Raw genomic sequence first — 12,281 nt, forward strand, 5'->3', positions numbered from 1 at the left:
ATGCATGTAGTTTGTTTCTATAGAACTGCTTCTCCCATTTGTCTTTGTTTAAAATACCATGTTTAACTGCTGTAAAACTCTTCCACTCTCCATGTTCAATTTTATTTCTTCGCTTTCCATGGCTGCCAGCAGATAAAAGAAGGCATGACATTGAAATTTGAATACACCATCTTCGTCAGCGTAGTTGCTGGTCTTCTCCACCATTGTAAGAGATTGACACTTTTCACTTTTCCATAATCAAACTTCTTAATTTTGATCGTATGTTTGAACATAGAATCCTTTAAAAATTTCAAAATAAAATTTGCATATTTGGAAATCACGTAAAAAGTACTATGAGTCACCATAATTAATAATTTAAAATATTCAAGAGACAGATGAAAAATTGCAGTCATAGGACACCTCGTTTGACTCTCGAAATGCGAAAAGTGTCAATCTCTTTGGGACGGAAGAGTATTATTTAATTGTAATCATGCATATCCTCATAAATATTTGTTATACGGTATTTCTATCATCAAAATAATATTGGAATAATATAATCAGGTTTATGTTTCTTTTATTTTTTTAATCATAAAATACAACTTCATAATATCTCACAAATTATGTCAGATACCTTAAAGAATTTATGCCCGGCTAAGCATAACTTCGATTTTGAAGGGCAAAAATTAAAGACAAGCTCATTTGAAGGGGAAAAAAAATAAAGATCAGCCCATTTGAACGGTAAATCATGGAGTTTCTTCACAAATTTGTACTTGGTCCTTTTGTGCTTATTGTTCAACTTGTCTTTGAGTGCCTGCAACTATTCATGCACATCTTAAGAAAATCTCATGCTTCAAAATTAAAGTTTTCACCTATGCGCTATATAAAAAAATATTACAATTTGAGTTATAAAATAATAATTTTATAAAGTATATTTTAAAGTAAATAGGGGGCGCAGGGCTTGGCCAGGGCAAAGCTTAAATTGGCCAAAAAATTAATGGAGCAAGGCAGGAGCGTTAGAACTTTAGCGGATTAAGGTTTGTCCTGCCCTATTTACTTCCCTACTTTCGTGTCTAGGAAAATCAAGGTTTTAATCTTAAAATGATTTTTTAAAGATGCTAATAAGAAGTAATTATTAAATGAGTTTAAATTAGAAAAGGTCTAAATTTTTCTATAACATTTGATACAAATTGAATTTGTCGGCATTAGCAGTCCTGCACTTTAAGATGGAATTAACAACAACAATGATAATAACAATCAATAGTAATAAAAAAAATTGTAGCCTCTAAGACACCAATTTAATATGAAATTCTATAAAATGTTATACAATAATAAAGATAAAAGAAAAATATTCTAGCAAATAATGTATAATCTAGACATATGATCTGATCTACACCTCGAATCTAGACAAGTCTTCTAATATAAGTAAGACTCCAACTGGATCAAAGCTCTTAACCTAGGTAAGATCACGAGCTTATATGAGGCTTTTGTAATTTGTGTTTGGTTAAATCATTTGAAAAGCATTTTTGTTAGTAATAACAAATAATTTGTGTTTGGTCATTTTTTCAAAAAATACTTTTAAGCATCAATTATAAAAAAATAAAAAAATAAAAAGCATATAAAAACTTATTTACAATTAATATTATTTGAAAAGAAATATGATTTTAACTATTTCTTATTAGAAAAAGCATTTGTTTTGGAAAAAAAAACATTTTTAGCTTCACAAAAGTTTTGCCAAATAAACCATGAAAATTGAAGCCATCAATAGACTTGATGTACTAATATGCACATTTCTACATATAATTAAAAATGGTGTCCTGATCGTTGACAGAAATCTACTAGAAAGAAAAAGAAAATATAATATATTGTTAATATTTCATCTGCACTTAACGCTTACTACAAATCATAAAAAAGGGAAGGATGGAGATGGAGTAGATTTTTTATTTATTTTTTGTCATTACTATTTCCCTTTTATTTATCCACACAAGAATGTTTTTTTTTATTGTTTTTATTTTTTATTTTTTAAACGAACTAAGAGAGATTAACACTAAGGATATTTGGAAATGTTTGTAACTACACATTCTCAGAAACAAAACAGAGATTAACACTAAAGATATTGGGAAATGTTTCAAACTACGCATTCTCAGAACCATCCTGAATCTGACCACGCCTCAAACCATTCACCCAGATTCTTCCCTCAACTAACACTGCAGGTAGTGTAGCCACTCCAGCATTGAACAAATTCCATTTAGCTAGACAATTTGTCCTCCTTTTACCCGTAGACCGAAAAAAAAAACAAGTCTGATACTGTCAAAAAATATCAAAGTCTTGTCTGTAAAGGACATGAATTGACTTATCATGTCCTCTACAAACACTGGCCGTCTAGCATTGTTTTTCTCCAGTTGTCCTTTCAAATTTTGATTTTCTCCGAGAATGAATTGACAAGAATGTTGTTTCTTTACAAGATTGAATGAATTTCTCAACCAGTATTTCCCTTTTATTTATCCACACAAGAATACTGTTCATCCAATTTTTTTAAAAAAAATGAAAATTTACAAGTGTTAATTTCTTCTTTTCTCTCCAGCATGCGTCTTTCTTCAATCCTCCTCAAGAAACTTGAAAATTATGTAAAGAATGACACGGAGAAATGTGCAGCCATTTGCTGGAGAAGGAGTGGCATTAGGTAAAGTGGGTGGAGTGGTGGCAGCGGAGTTAGGCGGAGTGGGTGGATATCTGACGGTGCCGCTGTCAGTGACCGCCTTGTTAGGCGTTGTATTGTAGTGGCGAGTGGATTGTAGAACTTTAGGTTGATTAGGAGCGGCGTCTCCCCGTTCTTATTGAGTTGACAACACATGAATATTGATTTGTTTTTTGCTTATTGAATGATGATGAAGGGGTAAATTGAATTATAAATAAAGGAAGATTCAACAGAAAAACAGGAGTGAGGCTTACCAGCATTAGGATTCACTAAAATACTTTGTCTAATCCTTTTTTTTCCCCTCAAATTAATGGAAAGATAGTCATAAAATTAATTTAAATTTAAGGAAGCAAGTGATATGCAGCCAACTCACAATATTCTTCATCATTTTCATCACACCATTGTTCCAATCGACCTTGAGGTATGGAACGGGTTTCTCTTCATACTTCAATAAACTCGGCCACCGGCCTTATTTCTCCTTTTGGATTGAGCATAGGATGTTTCTCAATCCAATATTAGTTTTACACTGCTGCAACACAAAAGAACTCTAAATTATCTACCATGAGAATTTTCTAACTTTGAAACCAAAATGTAAAGGAAGAAATGTCCAGTTCAAATGTAACATTTCTTTAATAGAATAAACTATTCATAATCATCTAAAGGGATCAAGAACTGTACTATCATTCAAGCAAAAAGTAACAGAAAGATTCTTTAAATCATGATAGACACAAACAACCTCAATGACATATCTGAATTAGGAAATACAATATCCAACTATCATAGAGAAAAGCAACCCAAAATAGTTTGAATAGAAAAGGAGTTTCAAAGGTACACGGCAAAGGGTTATTTGGGTTTTGGTTCTGGACATCCCAAGGTCATTTTAAGCAAAAGGGAGAGTTCTTGGAAGTAGAATCCATCTTTTCCAAGAATTATGTGTGTTTTACAACACAATAACAAGCTGACTTTCTTCAGCTACTCATTCGCACGACATTATAGCAGGAACAAGCACCAATTTTGTGTCGCACCAACAGGACAAGCAACATGCACAAAACTAAGCTGGAAAGAATAAGACAGGTTATAATTACCTATATTGCACAAACTCTTCATAATTGTTGTGGCATTTGTTTCGACACAAGAAGGGCGTGGGTGTGGGTTCCACATGCACGAGATATCTTTGGAATAAAATACTAGGAGTTTAATTTGCTTTAACGTCTGCGCGAAATGCGGATAAATTCACTAGTACCTGCATAATCCTAACTAGCTACCAAACGACCCCTTAAGTCTTTTGCTTCAAAGCTTATTCATTCACTCTTTTTTGTTTTTAAGATGGTAACAGAATTCATTCATAATAGTAAATCTCAATAATCATCAAAATTTCCATCCTAATTCAATGTCTTTTGCTACAAAGCTTAATCATTTGACATCATTTCTATCTAATTTAAACAACTAATTGTGAAACATTAACTCTTTCAATTGGTTAATTTTATGTATGAAATCGAATTTTAACTTTTCTGTATGTGAAACAAAGCATTTGAATAAGGGATTTAAGGGGAAGCATTTGAATAAGGGATTTAAGGGGTCGTTTGGTACGAAGGATAAACATAAATAGTCATGGGATAAGAATTTAGCAATTTCTTATCCCTTGTTTGGTTAGTAATCATGGGATAAGTTATCCTAGGAGTAAAAATAGTACTGGGATAACTTATAGTTATCTCGGGATAAGGAAGAAACCTCTTCTTTTTAGAAATTATCCAATGTATAGTATTTTTAGTCCAACATATCAAACAGTCAATAAAAATAACTCCAGAATAACTAATCCCAGCATAATTTATCCCAACGTAATTAATCCCAGCATAACTTATCCCAGCATAATTTGTTTTTTAACCAAACGACCCCTTAGGGTTTACTTACATCCGTAAAATCGCCGGAAAGTATTTGAATTTCGGTTCCGAAATGTAAATTTGGGCCTACAAGTGAAACCCATTGGATTTAGCCCATATATTTGCAATTCAGATGCTTTTACTTATAGTCTGTTTGATGAAGCTTAATATTCTTTAAAAGTGTTTACTTTTTTTTTTTTTTTTCAAAAAGAGCTTATTTTAAAATTAAAAAAAAAAGTGAGGTGTTTGGCCAAGCTTTTAGGGAGTAGCAGAAGCTGTTTTTCAGGAGCTAAAAAAAATAGCTTTTCCCAGAAGCACTTTTGAGAAAAATATACTTAGAAGCACTGTTTAAAAGTTTGGTCAAACACTAATTGCGGCTCAAAAGTGTTTTTCAAATTAATTGGTCAAACACAAACAACTTTTTACTAAAAGTAATTTTTTGAAAAATATTTTTTAAAATAAACTGATTTTAGAAGCTTGACCAAACAGACTATTAGTCATTTGTGCTCATTCCAAGCTTTACGGTAATTACCCTACAATCACAAGTTAAAATTTATTCATGATATAAAAAATCTTTACACTTTTTCACGGAATAAATCTCTTGATTTGCAAAATGAGGTTACTTATAAAGTAATCACAGGTAAATACCTTGAAAAACATTAATGTGTAGTCCATTTAAAATGGTGACTAACTTGCTACCACAACTTAAAATTGACGGATAGTGTTAAAAGATCTTAACACTATTCAATGTATGTAACTGAAATCCTACTTTCTTCGCTATTCAATTCATGTGATACTCTTTCATTTTTACTCTTTCACAGAATTTTAGGACGAGGGCAGAAACAATCAAAATTTGAAGCTTATGATCAGTTCAAAATGCTAGCCCTTTTAATATACTGATTTTTAAATTAATAATTTATACATATTAAATAAATTTCTTAAGGCATTCACATTTTGACCAACATGTACCTTCATCTCAATACAACCGAACATGTACCTTTGTCTCTAGCTGCTCCTGGACGAAGGGAATATATAAACTCAGGGAAAAATAGAAAAAGAAAAAGATAGAATTACAAACTTGCCCTTAATTGAGATATCCTTCTAGTGGCCAATAGTCATCACAACACTCATCAAACAGATATAACAAAAAGACGTGCAAAAATGGCCTGTCACTTTTCTTCTTAGTTCAACACCAAATTATGGCTAACACAACAAATTTGAACATTATATTTGAAGCTCTTTCACTCATTCCCAAGATTCATGGTGTTCAAAATTTTCAGAAAAAGGCAAAAACAGTTAGCCAAAAAACTGAAGAAATTCAAGAAAATTTACCAGCAAGGACTACAAGAAGACTAGCATTAGGCCTAGCTACAATTGCTTTATTTGCAAATTCAGGCATTGAAAATTCTCTTGCTGAAGATAATAATGGATTTTTTATCACTGGTCCATTACGAGTCCCTTCAGTATCCACCAGTAAGCCTTCTTTACATCATTAGAACGCAGTTTTCCCGGTTCGTTACACTTTTGGTTCATTCGTACATTTGCCGCTAGTAAATCATCTCGTATTTGTCTTGTCATTAAGTAGGCGTTTGGCCATCAATTTTGAAACCATGGTTTCAAACCAGCGTTTGGCCATCAATTTTCAGTCTGTGGTTTGAAACCATGGTTTGAACCCAAATCATCCAAAAAAGCATGGTTTGGGTTTGAAACCATGGTTTTAACTTTTTTTAAATACAAAATTTAACTCATAAGTTCATATTTTGTAAAAAAAGACCCATAAGTTGGTAAATATTTTTAACAATTACCCCCATCAATCATTTACTGATCTCATTAACTTCCACCAACCTTTATTTATGTCTACCAACCTTTAATTTATGTGAGAAGATTATATTAAATAATAGTTACATTACTATTCATGTTAAATTTTCGATTTTATTGAAGTAAAGTTTGATTAATTGATGTTGCATTTTTTAGAAAAGCCTTCTAGTAGTGTACTAATTTTGTTATAAACTATGATTTGCTCATTTGGTAAGATTGTATAAGAATTGAGAATGTTTTGATAGTTTTCACAATTTGTGGGGTTTTTATGTCTATAAGAGAAAATACAACTTAAAATATCCAAATTGTATGTCCAAACATGGTTTGAAACCATGGCTTGAAACCAGGTTTCAAACCATGTCCAAACGGGGCCTAATAGAGTTCTTGCGTGAATGGGTGGACCCTACGTCTTCAAATTATTCGAGTAAAAACGTCCATATTTAAATGAGATTTTTTTTTCTTCGTAGAGTAGATGTTTAACGGACGTCAAAGTTACCTAATTTCGAATGTTATAGGGGAAAGGGTCCAAATTTGCATGTAATAGCCGAAATGGTTGAATTTCGATCTTCAGTATACTTTTGGTCTATTCGTATCTTTGCAGTCAGCAAATCGTCTCGTATGTGTTTTTGTCACTAACAGTGTTCAAGCGTGGAATGGATGGACTCCATGTGTCCAAATTAGTCGAGAAAAAGGGTCCAAATTTACCCCTCAAATTTTTACTATGGTTTAAAATGGCCTAAGGTCAGAGTTATGTTAGGTAAAAATGAGACTTTTTCTTACTAACGGGGTAATATTAGACCAAAAGTTTAACGGAAGCTAGAGTTAGCTTAATTTCGAGCTCTTCGAGGGAAATTTGACCCTTTTTCCTTGGAATATTGATAACTCGAGTCATTACTTTTTGCATATAATAAGAGGTCAGTAATCGAGTTTGTCTGTTCATAATTTTGACTTTAGTTTTGAATATTTGTTTTGTTAAAGGTTCTAGTTTCATATGTTTGAAGAAGTTTTTAATCTTTAATATAGATTTTTTCCTAACAATCAAAAGTTTAACGGAGGTTAGAGTTGCTCAATTTGCCAAACTTGACCATTTTCCCCTTCTCGTATGATATTCAAAAGTTGAACCTTAACTCTTTGCATATCAAGAATCGAGTCATATGTTCATAATATGACTCTGCTTTACATATATGTTGAAAAAGTTGCAATCTTTGATGTAGACATTATAAACAAGGAGACAGGTACAAGATCATTTCTCAAAAAAGGAATGTACATTGCTAACATTGGAACAAAAGGGAGAATTCATAGGCTGAAGAGATATGCATTTGATCTATTAGCATTGGGGGATTTGATTGGATCAGATGCCTGGAATTATGTGAGGAAGTATCTGAGGATTAAGTCTACTTTCATGTACTATGATTTTGATGAAGTTATCACAGCTGCACAAGAGAATGATAAGCAACCTTTGACTGATCTTGCCAATCGATTATTCGACAACGTTGAGAAGGTAGATTCGATTCATCTGTTGATCTTCGTTTGCCTGATGTTTATGTTGGTCGGACCCTCCAAAAATACGTCTGTGTTGTGTCCTCCAAAAATGTGTAGTTTTTGGAGGATCCGATACACGCCAGTGGCCGACAATATTTTTGAAGAGTCCGAGTAACATAGGCGTGATATTATGTTGGTTAGACCCTCCAAAAATGTTGTCGCACTTGGATCATCGTCCAACATATGCATTGCTTTGGAGGATCCGACACATACCCTGCTGATTGCAGTAGTTTCAAAGAGTCCGAGCAACATAGGCTTGATCTTATGTTGGTCGTCGGACCTCCAATTTCGCGCCCGTGTCGGATCTTCCGAAAATGCATAGCTTTTGGACGACCCAACAAGACTTGGCGGCCAACGACATTTTTTAAGAGTCTGAGCAACGTAGGTCTAATATTATGTTGGTGGGCCCCCAAAATGTTGTTGTGCCCGTGTCGGTCCTCAAAAAATGCATAGCTTTTGGAGGATTCCACACACACCCCGTGCAGGCGGCAATATTTTTGAAGAGTCCGGGAAGCATAGGCCTAACATTATGTTGGTCCGGCCCTCCAAAAATGTTGCCACACCCATATCAGATCCTCCAGAAATGCATAGCTTTTGGAGGATCCGACACACACCCAAGGACCGACAGTATTTTTTAATTTGAGGAGTTTGAACAACATAGGCCTGATGATGTATGTAGCAATAACAACTTTTTGGTAACCCTTTGTGCTTTGTTCCATTTTAATGCAGCTTGAAGATGCTGTGAAGCAAAAGAACCTGCCTCAAACACAGTCATGTTATCAAGAAACAACTACCATTCTCCAAGAAGTCATGGACAGAATGGCATAAACACAACACATGTTTAGATTCTGTTTGTCATACTGATATTCTCAAACCAATTGAAGCATATGGAAGTAGTAAATTTGCTTACAGCAAGACAAATATTTCAAGTAAATTCTGGAACTGTCAATGAACACTGTGTTGGAAATTCAATTGATTTCACGGCATCACTGAAGATCTATCTTACAAAAGTGGGAGAAGTTGAGCACACTTTGTACTTGTTGCTCTGTACTCTACACATGAAGATGGTATCTATAGTCACATTAAAATCAGAATTCTTGTAAACAAAAAGGCAATCAAAATGGCAATGCCAAAATGCAGCAGCTGTCAAATGAACGTCTTCATCTCATTAAAACACGTAACTCTTAAAAAAAAGACACCCCTGTGCATAAAGTATCCCGCGAACACGCAAGATATCAGGAATGGGGGAAGGGCCGCACCCCAAGGTTGATTCCTCGTCTCGAACATGTGACTTATAGGTCACAGAGATAAATTTACAGTTGGTCCAAGACTCTCCTTCACACGAAACTCTTAAAGCGAATAAGAATGACTCCTCAAAGAGAAATTTGTTCGACTTTTTTTCCAATAGATCTGATCAACACAGAAGATATATCCGGTAAAACATAAATCTAACAAATCAGAATAACTGTTTAGTCCAAAATGCATGAAAAGTGAAAAGCTTCTAGTTGATTTAAGATAGATTGAATGTATAGAAGTTCTTGATATTGTTATTCTTGACTCATCATTGCCAATTGCTGAAGTCAAAAGTTGTCCTTTGGTTTTGCACTTTCACTCCAACTTCAGGTAATCAGAATAGCATTCTGAGAAAAAGAATGAGCAAAAAGAAAAGGATAATTTCAACAATATACAATCCAGCAAAAAACATTACATCCACGTAGCCAGATTTTTAATTTACATCCGCATAGCCAACTTTTTTTTTTTGCAATTGTGTTTATACACATGATATATAACAACATTATACACTTATTGTGGATGACGTATAAACCTTGTATAAAAGTGTATAATAATGTATATATAAGGGCCATTTCGGATAAATATTTTCTCCAGATAACAACATTATACACTTATTGTGAATGACGTATAAACCTTGTATAAAAATGTATAATAATGTATATAAGGGTCATTTCGGATAAATATTTTCTGCAAATAAACATAGAGTGTTATTTTCCCAAAAGAAAATGGAGATGCGGGGTATCGATCCCCGTACCTCTCGCATGCTAAGCGAGCGCTCTACCATCTGAGCTACATCCCCATTTGTTATTTTCTGCACGTGAATATCATTAAATACGTCAATTCATCTCCCAATTCAACCTAATAAGCAATGTCTTTCACCACGTGGTACACTATGTTTTTTTTTCCCCTTATAAACTGGGTCAAGAAATAATTTTTCATTTTTTATGTGGTATCAAGTGAATATTACTTAAGGTGAGTTGTTGAAGTAGCATCCCACTTGTATTCCCATGACAAGATTAATTAGCATTCTCGGCAGCTCTTTTCAATATATACCCTCACCATCCTTCGGAGGAGGATTTTAGTAGTAGGCAACATTCCTTCTTAATTTTGAGTAGACGTAACCATTCTGTTTTGGTTCTTCTTCACAAATGATCATTGAACCACGTATAATAAAATATGATGATGACTTTGTTTTTTCTGATATAAATGCAATTAAACAACTATATATGAAATTAGTCCAAGTAACTCATGTTGGGGACACCTACTTTTTTCTTTTGTTTTTCTTTAAAAGGTGTCATCACTAGTGGAATAATTATAAGTTTGAACTTAAAATGGAGAAATGACAGGTGTGCAGTATTTTATGATTGTGGCCTTTTGCAGTTGGAATCCACTCTTATTGAATACAAAAAGCCACTTTCAAAGGAGTAGGTACAATGCATTAATAAAAAAAATTTTGTTCATGCACTCGATAATTTTGGCAAGTGTCAATTTTTCTTAAGGTGAAAACAATAATACCTCACTAGTACTTAAAACATATTGTGGAAGGGATTTATATGTAGGCAATATTTCACTTGCAATACGGCTTTAAATCTATATTGCAGCATTTTATTATTCTGACAAAAAAAGGGATATTTTATTGACTTTAATTCTAAATTCGTCAGTATTGAAAACATAGCACATGTGACTGCCTTTCAACTTTTGCAAGGCTTGGTTTATGAAACACTGCTAAAAGCTGGCTTCATGCAAAAGGCCAAATATTGTACTGATTAACGCGTGTTCTATTTGGATACTTTAAAAAAAAGTAAAAAAAAAAGGTGGGGTTGGAGAAGGATTACGTAACGCTCATCAATAAGGTAAAAGTTCAAGTAGCCAACTAATTGAGCTATTAAAATTTCTTGTATTTTATTCGGATGCTGATATTTAATATGTATTTAAATAATTTAAAAATTTATATGTCCACTCATTTTAAAATAACTTTAGATAGACGGTATGAAGTTAGCACATATGATTAAAGTTCAGATATTTTTGCTTGAAGTTCAAACAAAGTAGTTAAATATCTCTGTATGTGCATCAGGTAGATTAACTTTAGTCAAATATGGCTAAAGTTCAAGCAAAAAAGACTAAACTTTATCGTATGTGTCTAACTTGCAAAAACAAAAGATTAAACTTCAATTGTATCTGTCTAATAATCTTATTTCAGCATCACGTAAAATTATTGCGAAGTGATTAAATTATTTTACGCATTATAAATAGTATAATTTAAAAGGGAATGATAATTCCAAAATTGAGTATCTATACACTTTGGCCCTCGAAAAGAGGGATGTATTTAAAGTTAAAAGCAGACAAACTTGCCGTCTACATCCATCCATACGCCTTTAAAATATAATTCAATAAACATTCTTCAAACACTAAAAAACAGAAAGTTAAATAATATGATGTGGCCATAGAGGACAAAAAGGAAGAAGAAATATTGCTGTTATTGTGCAAAATAGGAACTTACATGAGCCCCATAACATTTCACAAGTTATCCTTACTGAGAAAAATATATCCCTAGATAAGGATAACAACCACTTAATTTTGGAATTATCATTCCCTTTAAATTATACTAGATAAGGATAACAACCACTTAAGAATTAAGATTTAAGACTAGTGCTTGTTTCCCTCAGCTTTGACACTATTGATTTAAAATATAACTAGTCTTTTACACTTACCATTTTACTTCCTTTGCCATAATAAAGAAGAAAAAGCAAATGAAAAGGGCAAACAAATGGTTTCTCCTTTTACTACTTTTACTGTCCACTCTGGATCTTACCCCTCACAAAGAAAAATAAAATAAAACACAGTAAAAAAAGTAGCATCAAATTTAAAAGTAAAGGAAAGATTTTGTATGGTCTAATCATTGTAAGAATCATCAAAAGTGTATGGGATAGTTGAAATTCTTCCTCACTTGGTTAAAATTTAAACATATGAAGTTTAAAGAGAATGAAGATTTTTTTGACATGAAGTATTTTATATTTTCAATAATCCTATTTGATACGAATATAAATTAGTCGAGTCCAATAAACTCACAAACA

At 32.9% G+C, this 12,281-nt stretch overlaps 1 protein-coding gene and 1 non-coding gene across 2 annotated transcripts; one reads left to right on the forward strand and one right to left on the reverse strand.

Moving 5' to 3' along the window:
• The first annotated feature begins 5,677 nt into the window (after nt 1-5,677).
• On the forward strand, nt 5,678-8,848 carry LOC132628362 (photosynthetic NDH subunit of lumenal location 3, chloroplastic). Its single transcript, XM_060344150.1, has 3 exons — nt 5,678-6,027; nt 7,587-7,873; nt 8,644-8,848. Exons 1-3 carry the CDS (start codon nt 5,754-5,756, stop codon nt 8,740-8,742), a joined length of 660 nt encoding a protein of 219 aa, XP_060200133.1. The 5' UTR covers nt 5,678-5,753; the 3' UTR covers nt 8,743-8,848.
• A 1,085-nt stretch (nt 8,849-9,933) lies between these two features.
• On the reverse strand, nt 9,934-10,006 carry TRNAA-AGC (transfer RNA alanine (anticodon AGC)). Its single transcript has one exon. It is a non-coding gene; the product is annotated as a tRNA-Ala (tRNA).
• Between the last annotated feature and the right edge of the window lie 2,275 nt (nt 10,007-12,281).

The sequence above is a fragment of the Lycium barbarum genome, chromosome 1, assembly GCF_019175385.1.
Source record: "Lycium barbarum isolate Lr01 chromosome 1, ASM1917538v2, whole genome shotgun sequence".
NCBI classification, from domain to species: Eukaryota; Viridiplantae; Streptophyta; class Magnoliopsida; order Solanales; family Solanaceae; genus Lycium; species Lycium barbarum.